Here is a 27,222-nt window from a genome sequence, read left to right on the forward strand (position 1 = left end):
TGTTTGGGCTGCTTTTAGAGATAATTAAGCAGGTATAGCCAGTATGTGTCTGAGAGGGTCCATATACCTCTTCAAAGAGCTTTATACTAACACCCATTCCTCCCCCACTCCCCCCCCAAAATATTTAGGCCTTAATAATGGCAATTTGGTTTTGAGTCACCTTTCGTAGCTCTTCAGTCCCCTTGCTTATCTCATATATATGTAGGGTTTTTAACTTCCCAGAATGCCTAGACATACGTTGACTTAGTTATATCACTTAGATTTCTCTACAGAGAGGAAACAATTGGCAGGGGGCCATTGTAGATAAACAGCCTTTTTATCCCACAGTCACTGTCTTCAAGCCCTGAGTTAGCTATAAATTTCTCTCAAGGTACTCAGCTAACTGGGAACTCTTTTTCTGTACTTGGCACATATATTATAGCCACAGGTAAGGGTCTTTTGAAATCTTGCTTTGCAGGCATTTAGCTAGGATTGCTTCCTGAATTTTGCATACTCATCTGTTAATTATGCTCTCTCTCAAGCAGCTTGTAACTGTAGTCTTTAGAAAGGGCAAAGATCAGCTTGAAACTGTTTTGATTTACTGGTTTATTGATCACAACCAAGAATTCTTTTATTTGAAACTCTTCATTTAGGAAGCCAATTTGATAGCCTTTGCCCATTCATTTTAAAGGTGTCAGTTAAAAGTAGTCTTGCCAGTGAGTAATGGAAGCGCTAAAATCACTAGTAAATTTCATTAAAACATATTTATAAACTAATGGAAAGCCAAGAATGAAGTTGCTTTCCTATTGATTATTATGCTGGTCATTAACTGTGGAGAAAAATGCCATGGTAGTAAGCAGAGAATATTGGCTAGTTGCTTCAGTAATTTTCGGGTTCCATCATTAAATTTGTAGTATTCTGGAAAATAATTACTCATTTGTTTCAGGTATTCTCAGTGCATGGGCAAAGTGGTTGGGCGTTTTGTGGCAAGACAGAGGACTTAGGCAGACATTCTATAAGAGGTTATTTCTTGTCAGACAGTGCTATTTTAAGTGATCTGTGGTTTGGACTTTTATTTATTCCACGTGTCCCTGGATGTTAATATGCCAGCTCTGTATAGGTTTGTATAAAGATCTCTTTTAGTTTCCTGGCTGCTAAAACAAATACCATACAAAGGCTAGGCTTAACGACAGGAATTGATTGGCCCACAGTTTCAAAGGCTAGAAGACTTGCTTTCTCCCTGCTTTGATATCTTCTGGCTGGACGGTGATCTTTGGGGTTCCTTGACTTTTCCATCACATGACAAGGCATTATGGCAGCACTTTCTCTTTTGTCTTCATGGTTCCATTGACTTCTAGCTTTTGGCTGCTGCCTGTAGCTTGTCTCTTTTTCTGAATTTCTTTCAGTTTATAAAGGACTCCAGTAATTCAAATTAAAGCCCAATCTGATTCACTTGGACCACACCTTAATTTGAGTAGCACCTTGAAGAGATCTTATTTACAGTGGATTCACACACTCCTTAAAATGGTTTAAGATTAAGAACCTATTTTTCTGAGAAACATAACCCCAAGCCATGGTGGGGAGACCCTTGGAAAAATCCTCTGCATTGAACCTATAACCCCAAGATCCTATAAAGCAAAATATTTTCTTTTCATTAGAAGTAGATGTGACTAAGAGTCTTTGGTCATTGCTTTTTTTCTTTAAATCATCACAATTGACTTTTTTTTTCGTGAAAAAAACATATACAAAAAAGGGATAAATTTCAAAGCACATTGCAACAATTAGTTATACAACAGAATTCAGAGTTTGTTGTGTTACAATACCACAATTTTAGGTTTTTACTTCTAGCTACTCTAAATGCTAGAGACCAAAAGAAATACCAGTATAATCATTCAGCAGTCATACTCATTTGTTAAAAATACACCTTCTCTGTATAACTCCATCATTATCTTTGATTTTTCTCCTTTATGGGGTATTTGGGCTGTGCCCATTCTTACTTTTTCATGTTGTAAGGGGTTGTTGATAATATGGGATAGCAGGATGGAACTAGTTGATGTATTGGAGAGGCTAGCCCCTTTGCATTTCAGGTTTTATCTGACCCAGGGAGCCATCTGGAGGTTGTAGGTTTCTGGAAAGTTACCCTAGTGCGTGGAAGTGTTTTTTAGGATTGGCAGGATAGGTTTTGGTTGGGGGTTGGCAAGCTATGATAGTAACAGTGTCTAACTGAAGCTTGCTTAAGAGTGACCTCCAGTGTAGCCTCTCAACTCTATTTGAACTCTCTCAGCCATTGATACCTTATTTGTTATACTTCTCTTCCCCCTTTTGGTCAGGATGGTATTGTTGATCCCACAGTGCCCAGGGCCAGGCTCATCCCTGGGCGGCATCACCCACGCCATCAGGGAGACTTTTACTGCTGAATGTCCTGTCTTATGTAGGGAAGAGGGCAATGATTTTACTTGCAGAGTTGGGCTTAGAGAGAGAAAGATTTGCCTATTATTATTATTATTTGTGTGTGTGTGTGTGTGTGTGTGTGTGTGTGTGTGTGTGTGTATGCTACAGGGTCACATTTCATTCATTTTCCATGTGAGTATCACATTATTGCAGCACCATTTGTTGAACTTTTTGTTTGTTTGTTTGTTTTTGGGAGTGCATGGACCGGGAATCAAACCCAGTGAGAATTCTTCCACTGAACCACCCTTGCACTCCTTGGCCATTACTTTTAAGGGAGATAGACGAGAGCTGATTTTTCCATTTTAAGAGTTGTTGCATGGAAGCAGTGCTGGAGAAGAATGAGTAATATTTGTGAATTCTTGGCCAGAGAATCCTGCCTGTCAACATCCAAATAAAGTAAAAGAATGTTGCTATTGAATGTCATCACAGAAAAGTAGTTTTTATATTTTAGAGATAATAAAAGGAATCAGAGCCCCTACACCAGATATACTCCTGTCCCCCCTAGCCTCTACTTGGTCATACATACAGACAGTCTCCCTCATAAAAGCACTTTTTAGTTCATGCTTATCACCAAGTGAGTTTCACTGGTTCCAGGGCTGTTGATCATTAAAATAGTTGGAGAATTCTACCATCAAGCAGAAGGTGGAGACAATAATGCTAATAAAGAAGGGCATCCTGATCAATCTTAGATCAAGAGTCATAAGATGATCCTGTGAAAATCAACAGAATGGTTCTAGTTTTAGCAACCCCCAAAGCAATTATATCAGCAGACAAGTGCTAGTTATTCCCATCTTCCAAATAAGAAAATCGAAGCCCAGATGGAAAAGTACAAAGGTGAAATGGTACAAAGTTACAAAGTACAAAGGTATACAGAGTTAGTTAAGAATCAAATAGAAAACTTCTGACTTTGGTCCAGCCTTTTTTCCCTACTATATCTTTTGGAAATATTAGTGAGGATACTGATTAAGCAAGTGCTTCATTTTGTAATCTTAGAAGTACAATGAAGGACAACAGGATTAAATGTTATTTTCTAGACTCTCTCTGCATTAAAGAGAAAGGTGATGCTCAGTGGTTAAGTAATAATTAAAAAATGAAATGAAAATAGCAAATCAAAGCAGTGTGAGCTATGTCAGTCTGTAGCTTTTATGATGGCAACTTTTGATGTTTTTTTTTTTATTAGACCAAGATCAACAAACAGAATAGAATGTAAGTTCCTTGAGAAAGGAATCATGTCAAATTTGTCTTTGTAGCCCTAGAGTTTAAAGGTCATGAAAACCAAAATATCTTCTCCTGCCTATAGCGTGAATAAAAATGACAATATCTTACCTTTTTGTCTCCCATGCTTGCCAATCTGGAGAACTTAATCCTCAAGATATATTTAGGTGTGTTCCTTTCTTCTTTATTTAGTTGTCTGTTTTGACGCCAAGATAAACTTTGATGATAATGCAGAATTCCGACAAAAGGACATATTTGCCATGGACGACAAATCAGAGAATGAGCCCATTGAGAATGAAGCTGCCAAATATGATCTCAAATACATAGGACTGGATGGGAACATTGCTTGCTTTGGTAAGAAAGTACTTGTTTCAATAGAATGCTTTGCAGATTTTTACAGAATTGTGGGACCTCTGATTTCCAAAATGTTATTTCCTAATAGCAAGTAAACATTTGAGGTGTTTGTATCCAAAGAATCTTAGGAAAACAATCTAAAGTTTCTTCTCAGAGTTCATTTTGGTCAATGGTCATTGGTTTAAAATAAAATACGGTTTTTCAGCCTGCACTGTTGACAATTGGATGAGATTCCTCTTTGTTGTGGGGACTCTCCTGTACATTGTGGATGTTGAGCATCATGCTTGTAGATGCCAGTAGCCCTCCCTCCCTCTCTCCCCACCAAGTTGTGATAACCATAAATGTCGCCAGACAAAATCACCCTGGTTGGAAACTATGGATCTAAAACATCTCGGTTAAACTTTGCTTAGTAAAAATCAGAATCTTAGGTACTCGAGATGATGTTAATATTCTGGGAACTATTCTGAAACTTGGATTTAAAATAAAATTGCTTTCTCAGAAGAAGTAGTAGAGAATATATGCTTTAATCCTTATGCTAAAGGTTTAGATTCTGTGATAAGCAAATGATGATATGTTTAATCCGTTATGCCAGTTTATTAATAAACCGGTTGATTTCATCTGTCTCATCTAAATTTGTGAAAATGGCTTATTCAGCTGAGATAAGAATGGTTCTATAGAGGCAATACAATTTCTGTTATTGTTCGCAGCTTATAGTACTGAGATTTTTACTCTTAATTGCAAGAGGCTGTGTTTCTGGTAGAACTAATTTATTGAACTGCAAACTGAAGTTTTAATCTTAATAGGATTAAAATAAAAATGACTTGTAATTCATTAAACCAATGATATCGCTATTTTCAGAACTAAAGCGACCTCATCTAATAGTTTGCTATTCAATAAAGTAGAAATTGACATCCAGTGAAAAGATCTTGCTTTCTGTTGGAGTAGTAACTATAATGTACCAGATCACTCACTTCTGATCCTGATAAGCTAATGCATTCTCAGTGTTTGTAATCATTAGAAAGAGGAAAGATCTAATGGTGTTAGGACTATTTAAATACAGACTCTTTGTAGACTCTGTAGGAATGTGCATAACTTGCCCAAGCCTAGAAAGCTGTGATAAACACATTTTAAATTGTTTTAAGATTCTATATAAACCTTTTTTTTTTTTAGTTGCCCTAGATTTAATTAAATTATTCACAGTATATAAGATTGTCTGGGGAAGTCAAGGGTCAGAAAAAGTGAAGGATACTTTACCTTGAGAGTTTCTGCTGTGTTAAAGAGATTTTTTTGCTTTCTAACTTTAGGAAAGCAATTTTATGTAATTAAGCATAAGAAACAAAAGAGGTGCGATTGATCAATAAAACTTAACTCTGGAAAACAAAAACTTCGACGTCAAAATCTTTACCTGTTTTCTCAAAAGCTCCTGAGATGTTGATGTACTTTCATTCTAGTTTTAATGATCAGGATGCTACTGAACATTTTATATATTAATGTGAAAGAGGATCAGGGAGTGGGATACTATTTTTGGCATGGTCGTGTGTTCATTTGTCTTCCAAGTTTAGGCAAATAAGGTCACTCGGTGTAAAAATGTATGGAACCCTACGAAGGTGGGACCCCAGAGTTCAGTCCCAGAGGGATGCCACATTCATAGTAGCATAAGCACAAAATGAAAGGAATTTCATTCTTTACTTGAGTCTCTTAAAGGATGTTAAAAAGATTGTAATTCATAGACCCTACCAGTTTCCCACAGCCTTTTTTTGCTCTTTCACAATTCTAATACACTCTATACTATTCAGAACCTGAAACTCTCTTGTAGCTCGAATTGATTACTTCAGCTCTTTCCTTCTTTTTGTGTCCCAGACTAATTTAACTTCTCAATAGATCCTTCTCTTCATATTCAAGTCTTTGGGGCTTATTCTTTGTGTATTTTCTGGTTTTTTATCCTAAAAGTCCTTGAAGTTATCTGGCTGAACAGAATTCAAAATAGGACAGAAATAAGCCAGGCAATGAAAGGGTTCTCTTTTGGCTATATGGGAGAGTTTATGCACCCTTTCATATGACAAAATGTATCCCATCTTGCTGTTTATGTCTCACAGTGAATGGTGCTGGGCTCGCCATGGCTACATGTGACATCATTTCCCTTAATGGTGGGAAGCCAGCCAACTTCTTGGATCTTGGTGGTGGTGTAAAGGAAGCTCAAGTATATCAAGCATTCAAATTACTCACAGCTGATCCTAAGGTAACTACTCTGTTTGCAGGGAAATTGTACAATGTCCTGTTTACTCCCCATCAAGGGTTATCTTGTTCCTGCCTCTGAGGAGTAATATGCTAATACAGGTGCTTTGCAGCCCCACATGCAAATCTCGACATATATTACATTGGAATGTAAGATGAGTTCATTCATCTCTGGTGAAAGGTTATAAACTCAACCCAGGGTATTACAAAGTCCTAACAGTGGGAGTAAATACAGTGCTCCAAACAGTGAAATATTGGTTGTCATGAAACATTATGTGAGTAAATTACACTGACGTGACTTGTCCTGTATCTGCATGACTTAGGAGCACTCAGCTTCAGATGCCTCCAGCAAGGTTACTGAGGTTTTATAAATTTGGAGAGGGACTAAAACTAGAGATTATCATTGGGAAATGATGACTCTGTATCCTTTGTATGCTTTTTCATTTTCATTTCTATTACAGTTTGTGACATACTCACTAAGTAGCAGATAACTGTACCAGGTCTCATAGTTTCCACTGTTGCTTCATATGTGTCATTTCTTAACTAGAACGTAGGTTTCTTGAATGTGGTGGTTATATATTTCAATTTGCTAATACACCTATGCTAGGTATACAGTAGGCACGCACTAAATATTTAATTAGCTTAGTAAACAAATTAAATGACAGTGTACTTTGTTTCAGCTGTAGGTACTCCATAGTCTATGATAACTAAGTTTCGCAGATGCGTATTAGGTGGAAAAGATTAAATGTTTTGAACATCTCATATGTGTGGTTCTCATTTAATTCTCCTGACAGTCCGGTGAGGTAGATATGCAGATAATAAATTTTGAGAATAATTTTTGATATTGTTATAATATCTAATATATATATATTTGGATTCTGACATATCTGAAGATATGGGAAATCAAAACCATCATAAGGAACCACAAATTCCTAAGCCAGATAACATTACTTAAAGAAAGGTAGTCTGAACTTAATATGAAGCTTCCCATTAATAAGTAAACTGGCAATAGGCTATTTTGATCCATGTGCTAAAATTTCATTCTACATCACTAGTGTACTTCTCTGATTTCAGTATGACTTAGTTTGATCACCTTGTGTCTTCGCTAAATCTTTTCTTCTGAGTCACAAATAAACAGTTAAGTATTATCAGCAGTGTATCTTCTGTTTTCTAAGAGTGTTCAGGAATAGCAAAGTTATAGAAGTCCGAAGTCACTCAGCCATGCAGAAAGTGTTTGCAGTTGAGTATCCTGACATAAAGTACCTTGTTCTCATTAGTTAGGCAGGGGCATTATCAGTAGTTCCCTCATCATTTATTAATTCGTTCACTTATTGCTTCTTCTATCCTTTTCTAAGGGAAGAAGCATTATCCTCCCGGAGATTCCCAAACCATTTGAACTCCGTACATATGTACGTAACACTCAATGCCTTGAACCACAAAGTACCCAAAGGACTGATCACTGTAATAAAATATTGAACTTTTAATATTTTCTGAAATTCAGGCTACGAATAATAGAGGGCTATCGAGGGATTAAATATTACCAGGACAGACATTGGGTTTTCTTTAAAATATTTTTTTCTTAGTGACTGATTCCAAATTTTAATGTTGTCGAAATATAGGAGAGGAAAGAAAAATCACTTGCAGAGCCGTTTTTTTTTAATGTTCTCTTCAAAAATTTTAACTTTACCCTATTGAATATTTTCAAATGCTTAGAGTATTTAAACTTTTTTTTTTTTTTTAGATTGGCTGTCTTCTTGGGTGAATAGAGGTTTGTGGGAATTGCTGTATTTTTTTCAAGCTATATCAGGAAAGTGAATGCATAGCTCATCTCACAGTACGTTTTCTAGCTTGAAATTTCAGAGATGGTTAAAAAGATAGAAATGTAATATGTATTTTCAATCCCTGGCATGTTTCATGGATTTCAGAGAGCAGAAGCTGAAAAACAGTATAGATGAGTTGATTTGATTTTACAAGGAAACTGCTTGCAGTTCTGGCAATAATTGTTTCAAGTAGAACCCCATCTAGCTGCCCAGAAGTAGGTGTTCCCTAGAGCCCAAAGCTAATTATTTCAAAGGTATCGATTTTCTTGTTAGATACCAGGATTAGTCAAGTTGAATATACTGAAACTCAGAATTTAAAAAGGCCTGTTGTTAAACTTTAATCAACTGCTCCTAACAACTACTTGTTTGTCATAAGTACAAGATAATTCTATTGATCAAATAATAAACACAGAATTAATCAAGTGGAAAATTATGGATTAACATATATTTCCATGCAAAATGTCAACTATGGAGCTACAACTTAATTTATATTTATTTTGCTTGACTATTTGTCCAGATAATGATTTTCATTTAGACCTGACACAAGTGTCTTTATAACTAATATGTTATTTGTTATAATGTATATAAAATGGAGTTTCTCTGCCAAATTGTTTCAGTCTTTTTGATAGTTCACTTACCAAACTGGATTCACATGAAGTGTATCATTAAATATTTTACAGTTCTCTCATTTTCCAACTGGGCTTAGGACAAGAGACAGGTAATAGTTTGTTCTGTCCTTCATAGAATAGATCTGATCTTATCGTCATCATTTTTCCTTAAAGGATTCTATGCTCTAGTATTCTTAAAATCATAGGGGCAAAAGAAAATCTATAAAATAGGGAGTAGAAGTAGCACTTTGTGATAATCTGTTAAGAATTTGAGCCCATTTAAAGAAAGATATATACAATATTCTCCTTGGGGTTTTGCTTTCCTGAATTATGCTTTGGCTCTTATTTCTAATTCTGAACTTAGAATTCCAAAACTTAGAAAATGAGTACAATATCTGGAGTATGTAACATTTGTGCATAAATGAATAAAAGGAAAGTTGGATGAACATAACAATAGCCCCAGTTCTCTTGGCCAAAGTTGAACAAATCTGTTTGCCTCTCAGGCCCGAATTTTGTAAAGCAATAATGTATTATTGACGTTGGTGAAGTCACCTTACTTGATTTGACTGTACTTCATTGTTCACATCCAACTCAGTCATATTTTCCAAACCCTTTATATGTCCTGAAATATTCTTAAAGGGGCTTTGAGGCAAGACTGCCTGGGTTCAAATCCTGTCTTTAAAACATATTGCTTGTGGATCTTGAGCATGTTACATGCCTCAGTTTCCTCATTTGAAAGAAAGAGGTAATAGCATGACCTTGTAATGAGATACATACACATACACATTTAAAAGTTCCCATTTAAAAGTTCAATAATTTCATATGAGGTTATTTTAAAACTTAAGAAATGTTGTTAAAGATAAACCTACATACAGGAAAATATAATACAAATCATAAAGTTTATAGCTTGATGCTTATCACAAAATAAGCATACCCATGTAACCTCTAGTCAGATTAAGAAATAAAACATGATCAGCATCCCAGAGCCCCTTTAGTCCACTCCCAGTCTGTCCCCTCTCCTGTCCTCACCTCAAAAGTAACCAATAGGGGTGCATGGATGATTCAGTGGTAGAATGCTTGCCTACCATTCAGGAGAACCAGGTTTGATTCCAGGTCCATGCATCCACCCCCCCACATACTATAAGTCTGATAGTATGACTCTATCAGAATTTAGTTATCCATTCTTCTTTCAATAGACATTTATGTTATCCTCAGTTTTCACTATTACGAACATTCTAATGCATGCGATTTGGAGCACATGTTTGTGGAGTGTGTACCTAGGACTAGAACCTCTAGGACCTAGGTTGTGCATATACTCAGCATGAATCCATAGTGCCAGGCAGTTCTCCAAGTGTACCATTTTACATTCTCAGCAGCAATGTGGAAGAGTTCCCGTTTCTTCATACTTTCACCAACGTTTGATGGATCAGTCTTTTCGATTTTAGTCATTCTGGTATTTATACAGTCGTATCTAATTATGGTTTTAATGTGCCTTGCCCTTATGACTAATGATGTTGAATGCCTTTTCACATGTTTGTCATCCATTTGGATACAGTCTTTAAACCTATCACTTCATCTGTAAAGTAGGTAGGTAAACAATAGTCCAAAGCTTTGAGTATAAACTGAGATAATATGTGTGGAAAAACTTGACAGAGAATTTTCAAAACACAATGAAAACTTTAGCTTTTGTTGTTGTTTCGTTTTGTTTTGAGTATTCAATCTATTATCACTTCGAAGCTTCAATTTAGAATTGAACCAGCAGACAGTAAATGAGCTTCAGCTGAAATGAGAGGTATCTGAAGCAGGTTCATTGGCACCAGTGTTACTGCATGTGTTGTTTTGAAATTGATGAAATGTGTGAGTGATTCAGTAGCTTGCAGTAAATCTATATTTAGATAGCCATGAAAACATAATTTAAGAAAAAGAGGGATTAATTTCAGATTTGAATGAACCAACAAATATCATTTGATATAAATTTGAGAAGAGACCAACTCTTAGTTCTGTCGTATGTGATTCAAAACCATTAGAATTTGAGATGAGAGAAGTGAAACAACATGTCTTGTTTTCAGTATCAGGTTTATACAAATGTTTTAAACTTTCATAAATTTTTTTTGGGATTACTGTGTCCTAAAGGTCTCACATATTTTTAAAGTATTGTACATTTAGAGAGTATTTAAATGCAAAGCAGGATGTCTTCTTTTTTTCTTATAAACACTCACATCAGAGGCATGAAACAAAACCCAGTTCATTATGTACTACATGTATTTGCTGAAATACCTTATCTACAAGGGAATATTTGCTTACTGGGGTAATAGAACTCTTGTAAGGATTTATTTTCCAATATAATGCCTGATACCTCACACATTATGAGAATTATTTTTGAAATGAGTGCCCTGCATTCCTATTCTTAGAGGCCTATTTGAAAACAAATTTTTACTTTCATGTAGAGCTGAAAATTAAAAGTCCAGCCAGCCATTTTTATGGTGATTGTCTACCTGATAGTGTATTTGGAGAGAAATAAAAATGATTTTATTCTTAAGGATTTAAAACCTGTCATTTGGCTTCCCCTTTCACTTAGAATAGCCACTGTGTGGCATAACCATTATGCTTAGATGGAGAGTGTTAAACTGTCTGCCCTCCCTTTTCTAGGCTCATTTTTCTTTATGCCCTCTCAGTAATTTTCCCACTGTCGTGAATTTGTAAATGTTGATTTTGTGTTTCTTTTCCTGATGGCAAGTTGATCAGAATTTCAAAGAATATTTCGACCTCCATGCCCAACTCACAGTCATCCCATTTTATCTGCCAGTGATTCTCTCTATTAGCTGGGTTCTGGCAATAGCAGTTGGTGCCCTGTCTTACACACGATCAGTGTGTCTGATAGCTACCACATTTTAAAAGCATCCCTAATGGAACACTCCAAATCTATTTTCATGCTCCTTGTTGACATACTCCCAGAAATAAATAAAAAGTAAAGGTTTCTACTTTCTGCTCTACTTGTCAAAATTCAAATTTTTATATGCCTCACTCTGTTTCATGGTAAGCGATTTGAAGCATTTAACAGACTTCGGAATGTCTTAGCAAAGTTCATCATTAGACCCAACATGCTTAGTAATTGATTTTGAATCCTCTATAGATAAGCCTATAGACTGTTAGAGAGAAATGGAGCAGTAATCAAATTATAATGTCGCGTAGATTAGAAATTATATATAATTGGAAGAGTTAAGTTGGCTGCTTCGCCCTTAATGCCATTCCATTGAGAAAGTAAGTGGTTGAATTTAAAAATTAGAAGACATTGAATTTTCTGGCAAGACAGTATCTGGTAATAATATCAGTGGTCTCTTGATCTCAAGGATAATCTTAAAATGGTGAAGTGATCAAGGCATATGAAAATTTTACCATTATTATCTTTAAGGTATTATTTTATAGCTTAAATAAAACCTGGTAGCAGAATCACTAGAGGTGGGACGCAAACTTAGAAAAATTAATCAGATTCCCGTTAAAGCCTCTGGACAGTGCAGGTCTGTTTCTTCTTCACAGCAGTGAGGTGTGGTGGGAGGAGCCCTGGTGGACTCAGGAGGCTAAGGATGCAGTGAACACCCCCCACCCCCCAACACACTCACCGCTGACTCCTCCCACTGCCAAAGAATGAGGCCGGAGCTCCTAGTTCCTAAATGAGTAGCACGCCCTGTGGGCCTGCCTAAGTATTTGGCTTGACTCAAGGTGGTTTGCTAAATTTTAGGGTATTTTATAAAATAGCATCCCCTTTTCCCTAATTATTACATTATTAAAGGAGGAGCCATATACATAGAAAAGTACAAGAAAATAACTCAAATTGCATATATATAACCTTGTTGTTTTAATGAATATAAAGTATTTTTGACCAAATTAGTATTGCATTATTAGTACTGTTTCATATCTCATTCTTCTTCATCCTTTATATGCCTTTTTTGTCCATCTTGTATAATCTTCTATAGCACTTTCAGTTATGAAATAATACTTGCTTGTATAGATATATAAATGTACTTAACCAATTGTCTGTTGTTTGGTGTTCAGGTTGTTTCCAACTTAAAATAATGCTGCTGTTAGCCTCCTTGTTCACATGATTTTACAGAAAACTCAGATTATTCATATAATGTGAATCTCTAGACATGCCATGGTTGGGTAAAAATGTTTGCAGATTTTAAGGTTTTCATACTCAACATGTACCTGGTTGAAGTCATAAGGGTTCTCATCAATTCTATATCTTGCCTATCATTACTAATATTCCTTACCTATATGAGAGGTAGAATTTGATTCTTTTTATTTTATTCAGCATTTCTTGATTGCTTTTCTTATGACATGCTTATTCATATCTTTTGCCCAGTTTTCCATTGTAATGTCACTTTTTTTCCCAGTGACTTAGAAAACATGTGAGGGTATGTATGTGTGTGAGATCAAAGGAATGGCCCTTATTATATATCTTGTCTTTTTTTTTTCCATGCTGTCTCCTGTCTTTGAATTGGTTATGTGGAATTTTCATGTTCCATTATAGTAGAGTATATACATTTGAAATGTTGTTATTTAGAGTGTGCTGAGACCACTTAATATATGTTTTTGATCTACAAATACTTAGTTACTAATGAATCTTTTATGAAAGCTTTTAAAATTTGTTGTTTCTTGAATCACTGTAGGTATAATTTCAGTTCAAAACTTGATACTCTTTCTCTTCCCTCTTGCAAAAGAGACCATTCTTTTATAAGCAAGATGAATGTTATAATTTGTAATGATATGTTCCTTTAATTATAAAGGAGATCCTTAAATCTTTCCAGTGAATGGTTATAGAAGTATTAATGGAAATTCATTGTAATTCAGTGTGCTGGCTTGGAACTGTCGTGTACACCAGAAAAGCCATGTTAATCCTAATTCAGTATTTTTGGGTGTGATCTTTTTTATTGTTTCCATGAAGATGTGACCCACCCATTCAAGGTGGGGTTTTACTAGAGCCCTTTAAGAGAGAACCATTTTGGAAAAAGCTATACAACCCACACAGCCAGAGACCTTTAGAGATGCAGATGGCAAATACCCTCAGGGAAGCCATCAGAAGAAGCCTTTAGAGAAAGCTAGCAGATATGGCCATGTGCCTTCCCAGCTGAGAGAGAAACCCCAAATGTCATCAGCCCTTTCTTTGGAGTTAAAATATCTTTCTCTGGATGCCTTAATTTGCACATTTCTATGACCTTAGAACTGTAAACTTGCAACTTAATAAGTTCCCTTTTTAAAAGCCATTCCATTTCTGGTATAGTTATTCCACAGCTTTAGCAAACTAAAACATTCAATATACATTTTTTTTCTACTAGTGTTTAGTGGTTTGGATAATTATGGATAGTTCTTAAGAGATTAAGCAGCATAGATACTCCCATTTTCTGGTTTTAGGAAAAGACAGTTAGAAACGCCTAGTTTGAATATATTATAAAAAGTAGTTTCCTTTCATAAGTCAATAATTTGTTTCCTAAAAGGAAGGGTTTCAAGTATGGGATCCTTCAAAATATACCAGTAATGGCTTCTTTGATATTTTGCCTTTATATCTATGGATTAAGTGAATATATCTCAAGGAAATTTTAATCTAGCTTTTTATTTTTCAATTTTGGAAAATGATTTTCTTACTAACATAGATTCCTTCACATTATGTTTTTTAAAAGTTTTCTTTACATTTAAAAAGTTGATTTTTTTTCACTTTAATAAATTTACGTTTCCTACTAAAATTATAACATGAAAAAGAATTTTTCCTTGACTTTTTCCCCTAGCACACCACTATTATAATTTTATTAGAATGTCTTTCAGCATTATCTATGCAAGTATTCTTTGCAAGGTTATAATTAGAAGCCCCTTCCTTTTGATGCCCACCCCACTCATGCAATGTTACATGATAAACACCTTCCCATCTTCTTAACTGTTCTCTCTGACAAGCATTTTTATTAGCAGTGTTAATGAACAGTGCTTTAAAGATACCTTATTAGAAGATTTTTTAAAGAAGACCAGTATTTAAAAGTCTAGGAATTCTGTAAGCCAGATTGGTTTAAATTAGGGTGCAGTATAGGTTACAATTAAATGCAGTGGTAATAAGCATGAAACACTTAGTAGTACACATGAACTTTTTAGAGCAAGAAAAAAATTCAACCTAATACAGAGCCAAGCTGACTGCCTCTTGAATGTTTTATACATTTACTACTACTTTCATGGATGACTAATTTGAGTTTGTTTTAATTATTTCAGAATTAATGGTGAGTTGTCCATTCATATTTGATAGAATCATTCTGAACTGTCTGAATTCTGAATACTATTTTCTGATATCTTAATTCAATATCTTCCCAATATATTTTGTTCACTCTGATGACAGCAAGTCAAGAATGAGACTTGTTGTTGGTAGGAAAATAAACTCACCTTTACTGTTTTGCTTTTTCTTGCCAGGATTCTCAAATGAGTTATTTTACTAAAGGATCTCACATCAAATCAATTGATTGCTTTGTGCATTTCATCAACTGTTCCTTGTAAAGAAACAAGACACTAAAGGTGGAATTTCTAAAATAAGCTTGATTTTGATCCATATAATTCCCATCATATGTCTCCTTGGTTATAATTTGTCCCTGTCTCTTTTTCTTTTCCATGTTAAATTTACAATTTACATCCTTCACTACTTAATCATCTCTTCTCTGTTCATTTTTTTCTCTTTTTAAATCCTGTAAAACCTCCTAGAAATATTATTTTTTCTTCCTCTCCTATCCCCTTCCAGCTAGTTTTTCAGTAGACTTTCCATGGGTTCCATATTCTTTAAAAATAAAAGTACAATGCTTTCTTGAAATTTTCTTTTGCTGGCCATGGTTTTGTTTTGCTCATTTATTATTGCAACACAGTAGGTGCTCCAAAAATGTCTTTTCATCACAAATTCATATTGACAATCCACATTTCATTACTACCATATAAGTAGACATATAGTTGAATGTTTGCAGTCAGGAGTAAAAAAAATAAGAAATGAGTGAGTTTTCCCTCTGTAACAATTGAATTCACAAGCTAGAAGCCAGGGCCCTGAGTCTGGCCAAACTCTAATATAATAGGACATCCTGGTAGGGGTTGTAGCCTACAACCTGACATGCCCACAGGGGTCAAGCAAGCAATGGAGGGAAGGACCTGTTTGCAGAGTGTGGGATGAGTTCCCATGGAGCAGCCAGAGGCAATGTGTGCAGACAAGATTTGGTTATACAAGGAGTTGGAAGGGGATCTTACCTGAAGCAGCATATTAGTAGTAGACTGAAATAGCACAGATGTGGGAAGGTAATTCCTCAAAATTTAGTTATTTAGTTAGCATTTAGAAAATTGTCTTAACAAATAGCCAGTGGTACAGTCCCCTGCGATAGTGCAGGGACCAGGTGCCGTTCAAGGTAAGGATCCCATAAGCAGTAATCAGGTTCTCGGAGCCTGGAGTACCAGCAGGTAACTAAGACCAGCGTTAAGCCATAGGAACAGGGTGCTGGGCATGGGGACAAAACCCAAGGTAAGAATGACTTAATGGGGAAGGGGTATCTCCAAATATTGGGGGACAGCTCCTCAAAGTGTCCTAAATGAACCCAAGACTGATTCTGTAGACCTTAGAATGATTAAGCTGTATAGAAAGTTATTCAGAAATTCAGACAAACAAGAATTCATATATGCCAGGCATTCTTACTAGGATAAAGCTGTCAATGAGATAAAATCTTGCTTTGCTGGAGCTGCCATTCTACATGGAGAAGATAAACAAGTCAATGACAGGATAATAAATATTCAACGTAAAACAAAAATATAATGTATTAGGGGGTGATCATCATTAAATTGAAAAAATAAAAATGAACAGGGACCCAAGATGACAAGGGATTTGTTCTTTTCAAACGGTTTGTCTGAGAAGACTTCTCTAAGTTTATTCCAGATATTAAGAAATGTTATGTGAGTTTGAATTCAGATTTGTGAGCATTATCAATGAGGGAATCTATCCAGCGTCTACAAGGAGTTTTCCTTCTTTCACTTTTGTTATTCTCTGCTTCTTCACTATTGTTCTAAGCAATGTTGTTTGCTTTATTAAAGTTGTTTAAAAAATTTGTCCACTTGACTAGTTTATGTTGCAACCTTATCCTAATTTGGGTATTAACTCTGTTGCAATTAGAGGTTCTTTCTGAATATCCATGGATATCCTATCTATACATCCAGGGCCCTCTCTCAGGATGTGCTGTTACCATTTTTGAGGTGTTCTGAAATGGAGCACCTTGAACACACATTTTAGTTGGGATTCCCAAGGGCCAGCTGGCACAAATCCGAGTTAATTATTTTTCTTCCAGTTTATCTGTGAGTTCTTTCATTAATTGTTATCTGTAAGCATTCTGGACACATCCCTTTTTCTCAATTATAACTCCAGTACAATATTTTTGAGCAAACATTTAGGTGTCTGCTCTAATACTCAGAGGCCTTAGGTTTGTAAACAGCTAACAGAAAATCCATTTGCAGCGTTAACCCTTGACCTTCTAGATTTCACTTGTTCATTAATCCTAGTAGTACATTTCTCTGAGACGGAAACATAAATGACTCAGAATCTTCACTGTGTCTTTGCGATCCATGAACGCTGGCTTTGGGATAGCAGGTGTGAGGGGAAATGCCTGAATCATCCTGTATTTGGGTGATGATCTCTGATAGTCTCTTGTGTCCACGGCCTGTGACTAGTGGTCATATTTCATCCGTGGCACTTCTCCATTTCACTTAACTATTAAATAGTTAATCCAAATGCTGACTAGTGATGACCAAATTCCAAAGAAGAGGTATTTGATATTTAAATTCAGAAGGGAGGAAGAGACAAAAGAAAAAAGCCTGAAAAGAGGACTTTTACTGAAATAATAAATTCTGTGACTCAATTTTTTCTATACAGTACAGTCTTGAAAGCACTTGCCTTTTCAAGGTTGTGCCAGTTTATTATTGTGTAAATATGCGGTAGTTAGGTAAGGCAGCAGGACAGAATTTAGGGTTTGCCTCCCAGCTTCTCCTCCTCATGGGTACAGCTTGGTGTTCTTGCATTCAGCCAGCAGCCAACAAATAGTTCTTGATCACCCACTGTATGTCAAGTTCTGGGCTAATTGAAAAATGGGAAACTATACAATATTTGATGTTTTGGGTTCCAATGGGGATGGCCTTATCAGGTTTGTTTTTTGCTTTTGTTTTTATTTCTGGTTATAATCATCCCTTTCAGGGCCTTGCTCTGAGAAGACATGTTCCTGCTGGACAGATCAAGTCTTCATGTAGTCTCTTAAAACTTCAGTAAAGCTCCAGTGTAAAGTGCTTACTATACTCATGGTCACATCACAGTCCCTGGGTCACACAGAGAGTATATGCAGCCTGACTACACAGATTGTGCACCATAGCTGTGGTCCATCAATAACAGCTTGATGGCTGTTAGAAATACAGACTCTCAGCCCCATAGCCCTACCCTACTCTTCTGCCTTCTCATGGGCTCTCCAATCTATTCCTTCAAGAAGCATTGGTCTGGAGCAGGGCCAGGCAAACTTACAGCCCATGGCCAAATCCTGCTCACTGCCTGCATTTGTAAAGAAAGTTTTATTGGAACATAGCCATGTTCATTCATTTTCTCATCAAGTTGCATAGCTGCTACAGTGATCTCCTGGCCCACCCTGGTCTAACTTAGTAATGTTTAAAGTGTGGTTGTTGGATTGGTGCCAGGGCTTGAACTGTTATGAGTCTGTGTTAAGTATAGAAACTGAGAAAAGCATTTAGGAACTATTTATTGCAAATTGCCATTGCCATGACATCCAAGTGTAACATCAATTTTCTGGTAATTTATGCTATTGTCTATTAGAAAAATATCAGTCAGGGACTGTTAGGGAATTAAAAACAAAAAATTGGAACTTCACCACACAGTATGTGAGTAACAGTGCTCTTTAAGTATAGGTATGTTTGTGAATAACAGTGTCATAAAGGAATTTGTACACTGTAAATCTTAACACCAAAGTGAACTTTGTCATGGACTGTGATAACCATATTGTTCTTTGCTCTTGCCTTCCTGTGGCTCTTTCTCTTGTTCCTTTGAGGGTAATTCTCCCATTCCCCATGTTCATGATACCGTCAAGTTTGATGCCTTGTTGCCCTCCAAATCCCCACCTGTGTCCTCTCTTCCTCCTCCCCTCGGTTGTGTCCAAACCAGTTGCTTCCTGTGTCCCTTACATAGAAGTTTCTTTCAGGGGTGGTTGCAAGCCCCTCAGGCCAGTCAGACACCTCCCCAGGCTCTCCCTCTTAAAGTTCATAAAAAACCCTGTCAGCGTCTGGAATCATGAGCTCAAGCAATATGGTAGACTATATTCGCTGTCATCTGGTGAGCACCTGTAAGATCTAGAAACAAAGTTGTATGATAGAGGCTCCTTTAGTCAAAGGACCTCATAGTTCCAGAAGCCTTCTGTAACTCAGTAGTTTGCCAAGTATGGTTCTTGGACCAGGAGCATCAGAATCACCTGGAAACTTGCTGGAAAAGCAGATTCTTAGGCCCCACCTCAGACTTTCTGAATGAAAACCTCTAGGACTGGGGCCCTGAAGTCTGGTTTCACAAACCTTCCAGTGATTCTGATGTTGGCTTACATTTGAGAATCACTGCTTTGCTCTGTGCTCTTCCTTCTGTGAGCTCCTTCAGCATCCTGTGAGTCAACTTCTTCCTTTTATTCCCTCTTAAATGAGGGTCTGTTTGTTTTCTGTCACTGACAACCCAGCAAGTCCTGTTCAATGTACACTTTGAATCCTATTCTTACCAAATTGAGCTCACTCCAGCACTCTCATCACACCATATTGTGACCCCAGGCTCAGCTCTATTAACACGTTTTTATTTATTTCCCCATATGTTTTAATCCCAATGTGTTTTAAGATTTTTATTCTCTCTCTATGTCAAAGTCTTTCCCTGAAACTAAGAGGGCTTCATTAATGCTAAAATTACTTTTCCACCCAAATGAGAATTAAGGATAATTTAATAGATAAAGTTCTTCATCTGGCTTTGTAAATGCATTTTCCCTCACAGAAAACTTTTATTTCCCTTCTCTCTAAAAGTAGCATACAACAAGTTGTATAATTTCCGAGTGACTTTCTATAAACTTTATGAAATTACCTCATCTTGAGCTCAGTCATTGAAGTAGATCTAATTCATTTTTGCCCCCATTATGTTACCATCAGCTTCTTCTTTCCACCAGAGATTTATTTCCTATTATCACTCTCCGAACATTTAATCTCTCAAGGTATTTTTCTCCCCTCTTGATTTGTAAGTGTTTTGCTGTGATTCAGTCTCTTGTCTATTCTGGTGACAAAGTACAACCTTCAATTGTTAGTTGGGTTCTTTGTACTGTTTGGGGAAAGGGGAAGTGGTCAGATCTTTCAGTATGTGTATTTGACAAATGTGATGATAATAGAGTATTTCAGGATGGAGATATTGAGTCAGCTTTTATGTTTGGCCAAGAAAAATGATACATGATGGTACGTGACATAAGGTCTTAGCTGAGATTTTCCTTGATATTTATGAGGGAATGAAAAACTATTGTTTTTTTAAAAAATACAATTTAATGTTTCATTATCAGGATGGCTCTTTCTACAGTTTTCTTTTACAGATTATTCTATGGTCTGTGAATCAGTGAATGACTGTCGCTATTTAACATATCTTTATATCACCTGCCATTTGGGTATTGAGATTTGCCTTCTTTTCTTTTAATTCATATGTTAATTATTGAGGCTGAGACGCAATTGCTTGTTTCTTCAGTCTCTGATGTTGTACCATGTTATTGAGTGTTCATTGTTTCCGTTAGAGGATGGCCTAGAAACAAAACAAGATGTGGGCTAGTTTTCATCCTTGTGTTGAGTTTTGCTGTAGTCTTTCATTCTCTGGAGTCACTGTCCAACAGAATTGCATCCTACATGGGGTGGTTCCAAAGGTAGTTCAAAGGTGTGTTAGTTAGATTCAGTTGTCAACTTGGCCAGGTAAGCATACCTAGTCTTGTTTCTGTGGACATAAGCCAATGGTACGAACCTCATCTGTTGCTAATTACATCTGCAGTCAGCTAGGAGGCGTGTCTGCTGCAATGAGTGATGTTTGACTTAATTGGCTGGTGCTTCAATGAGAGAACCCAACGTAGCACAGCCTAAGCAGCTCGGCATTCCTCATCTCAGCACTAGCAGCTCAGCCCAGGCCTTTGGAGATGCAGAAAGAAGTCACCCCAGGGAAAGTTGTTGGAACCCAGGGGCCTGGAGAGAAGACCAGCAGAGACCATCCTGTGCCTTCCACATAAGAAAGAACCTCAGTAGAAAGTTAGCTGCCCTTCCCCTGAAGAACCAACAAAATAAATCCCCTTTTATTAAAAGCCAGTCCGTCTCTGATGTGTTGCATTCCGGCAGCTAGCAAACCAGAACAAAAGGTAAAAAATATTTATACACCAAATTAGCTTTGAAAATCCCTTCAATCACCTGTATATCGTATTTTTTTTTTAAGCACGAGAGTTTCATTAGTGTAAAGAGAAGATGACCTGGTGAAGATTTCATGGGAACACTCCGTGTCCTCCATCGGGGACCCATGTTCTTTGAAGGGAACAGCAGTGGGGTCACCCACAAGATTTTTCTTATTACTTTTGACTCTTTTTATTCATTTGCTCATTCTGTCCCTGTGCTGGGACAGCTGTTTTCATATAAATTAAATGTGGGTATGATACAGCTTTGATGTATGACAAATAACATGCTAGTGAAGATATGGAAGAATCAGTGAAAACTAGAGGCCAACGTATTGTTGCAGTGTATTCTTGTCATGCACATCAGATATTTTTTTGAAATATGTAACTCTCCAGCTAGAAGGTCATTATATGGTCTATATATCATTATATCATATGGTAGCTAAGAGATTGCACTCAGCAACAGAGTTCACATGAGTTCTGACTTTGCCAATTCCTGGTCACAAGTTCCTGTGACTTTGAGCAAGTTGATTAAGCTCCTTATACCTCACTTGTTTGATCTAAAAATGGAGTTAATAACTTGCGGTGTTATATGGTGTAACACATTGAAGTGTGTGGCAGTGCCTGGCACTTGATAGTCATTCCATAACAGTATTGTCCGTGGTAGCTGTCTTCGGGGTGTTGGTTGTTGAATTATTTATATAAAGGGAGCAGTTGGGCGGTCTCTTACAGTGGCTGGCACGGTTTAATCTAGTGGGTAAGAAAAGGGACTCAGGAGCCAGGCTGCCTGGGTTTGAATCCTGGCTCTACCACTGACTGTGAGATCTGGGGAAACTAACTTATTAATCTGTTTCTCAGCGCCCCCTTCTATAAAGTAGCTTTGAGAATAGTACCTACCTTAGATTTGTAGTCATGTATAAATGAGTTGATATTTGCCAAGTGCTTTAAAGAGTTCCTGGCATCTAGTGCCTGAGTGCATAGTCACTGCTATTTTAATTATTATTATTTATTTTACTCTTTCACTCTGGTACAATTCATTTATTTCATTAAGCAAAATAATTATTCATTCTGCACCATATTTCTGCCATTGTGTGAAAAGTGGGGAAGTAGGGGATAAAAGAGATCATCCCTTCTCTCATGGACCTTACCTTGGAGTGGTAAGATTGGCACTAATCAAATACTCCAGTGCTTTCTAATTATAGCCTGTGGCTGAGGATGTGTAAAGACTGACCTGGGAGGACACCAGGGATAAAGAGACAAGCAAGACATAGGCTTTGCTTAAAAATAGATAAATAAATAAATAAATACATAAATAAATAAGCAAAACAGCCAAATAGAGGGTCTTAGTTTAAAAAGACTTTGTTTCTCAAACTTGGCTGCACATTAGAAACCCTGGGGAGCTTTTGCCACTTCTCAAGCCGAAAACCAGTTAAGTAAGACTCTTAGGTAGGAAAGAGGAGGTTCAGAGGCTTCAGGAACTGCTTAACTCCCCAGATGATTCATTCCATGGTACAGCTGGTTTGAAAATGAGTGATGCAGAAGGTGGTATTCTCAGACTGTAGGTCTGCAGATACAAGGAGGGTTTGCATAAATTTGTCAATTCGGAATTCATGACATTTGTTTAGTAGACAGTATAAGTAGTTATTCTTGTTTAGAGGCCTCTTCAAGATAATCACAAGAACATACTCTTGGCTTCATCTTGGGGCCAGAATCCAGAGCTGGAATTATCTATCCCTGGTTTTACTGAGTATGGAATCATTTAGATCACTCTGATAAAATTATCCATGAACCTCAATATTTCACTGTTTGCATCCATTGCAAGTCTCCAGAATTCTTATTGACTTGTGCCACCTGAAGTTACCAGGCTTACTGAATGATCTGTCTTGGTAACCACTTTGTTAGGAGAATAACACGCAACAGCCCTGGTCCTTATGTTACATGAATGTGCTCCTAACTCTCCATTTCTCAGAATCAACATCTAAAACATGAAGGGTTGAAAGTTGTGTTTATAAATTAGTTACGCATAAGCTGAATCCTGTTGAAATTTTAAGTGGATAGGCAAAAGGAGTTTTACCCTGAGAGCAAAAGTGAAAGTGACATAGAGAAAATGAAAATGCATACTCAAATTCTGTGGTTCTAAGAGAACTTTTCTGTAATACAGACTAATGAAGTTGTCCTTCCAGAAGGTATTTCAGGTCCCCAACCATTTGGCCTTATAAAAGGAAAAGAAAAATCAATTATGGGGGTTGATGAAGGAAACACATGTGCAAAGTCAGTCTCATGGTGATGAACTTGGGTACTTCGTGCTCAACAAATCATTTGATTTAAAGGTTAGAACTACAAGGCATGCCTTTTCATTGACGATGTATTATAAGACAAATTACAGTGAGCTGGAAAGTTACAGGACCTCTTCTGAATAGTTAGTTTCTGCTGCTCCCTGGAGGCTGTCCACTTGAACTCCTCTTTGGGGAGGATTGTGAGGATTCACCAAGTTCTGACCTTGGAAGTCAGAACTTCCAAGCTACATAGGTTTTGTTACCTTGGAGAGAAACTCTTACAAATGCAAAAGCGTTTTCATTGGTGAACTCTTAAATCCTTGGTTAACTGAAGCTTGTATAATTTGTATTCTTTTAGTTTTGTTAATATTAAGTAAACTTAAACTCTTATGCCAGCTCAGGGGTGCCAGCCCGTGACTCTGGATCTCAGAGTACTATACTCGGTGATATTTGTTTGTTACTCAATGCCATTTACTTTATGTAACACTTTATAAGAGCTATGGCCATTAAGAGTCCAGTGCTTGCATTTTTATTCACCACCTGGCAGCATGCTTTCTCCTTATTCTCCTCTCAGCTTCTTAAACTAGAAAAGGAAATGACACCTAGACATGCATGCCTTGTTGTTATGATGAGTGAGTGATTCTAGGAATGGAGACTGCAAAGGCTGGTTATGTTTGGGTTATGCGGACTACTGTGTTGGTAGCTAGAAAGGGTTGAAGTCACAACGTATTGTCCTTTTTCCCTTCTACTTCCTAGGCCTGGAATGAGGTTTTTCCTATGTCTAGAGTGAGAAAAGGCCTAAATATGGAGTCCGGTAGAATTGTGAATGACCTAGATGCCTATACAGGACATTAAAAGAAAAATTAAAGGCAAGATAATTAATTCTGTAGCATATATGTTTAAATCCAATTTTAAATGAAGCTTCTTAAAAACATATTTTAGAACTTTATATGTAATGTTATTTTAGATTTGGGTTAGCATTTCTAAAAATGAAAGAAAGCAATATCATAAGGTAACTTAAATTTGAACAAATTCAAGAGTTGGCACATTTTTCTGAAAGGGGGCCAAACCCTTTGTAATCATTAAACAAGTCTTATCTCATCTCTGTAAGCTACTTCATACATGCATGGAAATCCAGAGAATTAGACCATCAAGAATGTAGCAAATAAGCTTCCTTTTTTGGACATTATTTTGAGGCAGTTTTAACAGTAATATGCATCTCTTCAATAAATGCAAAAGGTCATTTCTAGGGAAGTTTAATATTTTAGTATTTTCTCTGAGTTTGTCATCAGTTTTACTGGGCAGTGTATTCTTAATCCCAAATGACCACAAGAAGATGGTGCTGTCTTTCTATCCTTTTACCACCTCTAAAAGACCCAGCAGTCTTAGAGGATTTGGAATACAGGCAAAGCATAAAGAATAAAATAAAATCATCCAAAATTCCTTTGCTCAGAATTAACTCATTAATATTTGGCCTGTCTGCTTTCAGTGTTTTTTTCTTCTTTCTGCCTAAATATACACTTATATTTTACATTAAAATTGGAAGCATTTTTTTCACTTAATAATATACTGAAATCATTTTACCATATCATTGAATGTTTTTCTGCTGCAAGATTTTTAGTGGCCCCATTATTTCCATTATATGAGTAATTCCTTATATATATATATTACCATTTTCCTATCATTAGACATTTATCTGGCTTCCCATCTTTCTGCTATCACCATAATGTATTCATCTATGATACTTTTGTGGTATAAATTTATAAATGGAATTTGAACAGTTTTATTTTCTCTTAGAGACATGGGTATATGTTCAGTATTTCCTTTTTAATCCTGCCCCTACAATTGAGAAGGATTTCGTTTATTTATTTTTGCTGTCTCTCTGTGAACTGTCACTCTGGTATTAAGTTTCATTGGCTTCCATCATTCTCCAAACAAGGCATTTTGCTACATGGCCCCAACTGTCAAATGCCAGTTAAAAAATAGGTGCTTAGATATTAGCAGATGTCTTTGGAAAATCTGTATATACTGAAACTAAGTAAATCTAAGTATAATAGTAAAAATTTGGTAAAGTTAAATTATTATCATCAAGGATATTTCATTCTAAGACAACTCAGAGAACAGAATTTATGGTAGAATTTTTTTTCTTAGTTTTTAAAACTTTTTGTTTTGAAATACATCCAAACATACAGCACAATTGTAAAAGCAATGTAAACCCCATACAGAGAACTGCAATAGACCCCCACCCCCACCCCAGATCCACCAATTTTGTCACCTTTGCCATTTCTTCCTTCAATCCTTCCTTCAAGTCTTCCTTTAATCCTTCCTTCTTTCCTTACTTCCTTACTTCCTTCGAGCCATACACGTATCCGTCCATTATATATCATTATCAGCACCTTCAGATCTATCCATTTTCTGAACATTTGAGAGAAGGTTTCACATATTGTATATTTTAATCAAATAATTTATCATTTACCCTCATGACAATTTCAAGATTTGAAGTGTTCTGACCACCACCTTACAGAGAAGTCAAAGAGATGAATGAAGATGTCATGCAAAGCTGTTTCACATAGACACGGCAGAGTCCAGATCTGAAATGAATATGGTCACACACCTGCATCTGCACCACAGCAGGCTGCTGTCCAGAAATTTACATGTGGGAAAGAGACAAAAATATCTTTAACTCAACTAAGGAAGAAATTCCTGGAGGACTTCATAAAGATGAAGGGCAAACCTGTTGTATCTATTAGAATCTAACCATTTAAACTTGAAGTAAATCTGTCTTGCCTTGTTATGGTTAAAAGAGAAAAAGTACAGAAAGGAACATTCTTTCATTTTCAGATCTGGTAAGTAGTTTGGTTTTTCTTTTGTTTTTTTTCATTCCTTTGCCACCGTAATCTACATGAAGACATTTCCTTTTCTTCCACAAAGAATCCATACCCCTTTCCTAATGCCACCGCCTGTTGACATTTAGTTTTAGCATTACATTCAGTGAAAGTATATGACAATGTTACTGTTGACTGTAGACCCTAGCTTGCATTGATTGTACTTTTTCCCTTGTATCATCTATTTTCAACACCCTGAAGTATTGACATTCATTTGTTCTCCCTCATGCAAAAATGTTTGTTTTTTGTACATTTAATTATCATCGTTTTCGACTCTAGACATTCCTAAATTATACCATCTCAGTCTTTATTCTCTGTCTTTCCTCCTGGTTTCATCTGTGCCCCCAGGCCTTCTCCCTCTATCATATTCACATTCAGCTTCATTCAGTATACTTATATTATTGTGCTACAATCAGGTAGTATTGTGCTATTCATTTCTGAATTTTTGCAATCAATATTGTTATACAATCTGTATTCCTTCAGCACCAATTGCCCAATCTCTACCCTGTTTCTGTCTCCTGATAACCTATGTTCTTAACTTCAATTCTCCAAGTTCACTCATTAATGTTAGTTCATTAGTTAGTGAGACCATACAGTATTTGTCCTTTTGTTTCTGGCTAATTTCACTTAGCATAATGTCCTCAAGATTCATCCACATTGTTACATGCTTAATGAATTTATTCTGTCTTACATATGGTAGAATTTTAAAATTGCATAATAAATATCCAATATATCTTATAATAAATAAGTGGTTATCATATTGTGAATCTGGTGCTAAACAATGTCCACTGTGGTTGCTAAAATTTTGCATCCAGCAAGGATGGAGTCATGCTTTTTAAAAAATTAATTTTTCAGTGTGTAAGTCAACAGTAAAATATGTTTGGGTATATGAATTTTCTAGACTTTATCTTTTCCAGTGTATT

At 36.4% G+C, this 27,222-nt stretch overlaps 1 protein-coding gene across 1 annotated transcript in view; it reads left to right on the plus strand.

The window, feature by feature from the left end:
* The window catches only part of SUCLG2 (succinate-CoA ligase GDP-forming subunit beta), a 318,113-nt gene that overhangs the window by 210,547 nt on the left and 80,344 nt on the right, over window positions 1-27,222 (plus strand). Inside the window, exons 8-9 of the mRNA XM_077128756.1 lie at window positions 3,838-3,999; window positions 6,096-6,238. Of these exons, the coding sequence (XP_076984871.1) occupies window positions 3,838-3,999; window positions 6,096-6,238 (305 nt within the window). The remainder of the gene's footprint in view (window positions 1-3,837; window positions 4,000-6,095; window positions 6,239-27,222) is intronic.

This window comes from Tamandua tetradactyla, chromosome 15 (assembly GCF_023851605.1).
Source record: "Tamandua tetradactyla isolate mTamTet1 chromosome 15, mTamTet1.pri, whole genome shotgun sequence".
NCBI lineage: Eukaryota > Metazoa > Chordata > Mammalia > Pilosa > Myrmecophagidae > Tamandua > Tamandua tetradactyla.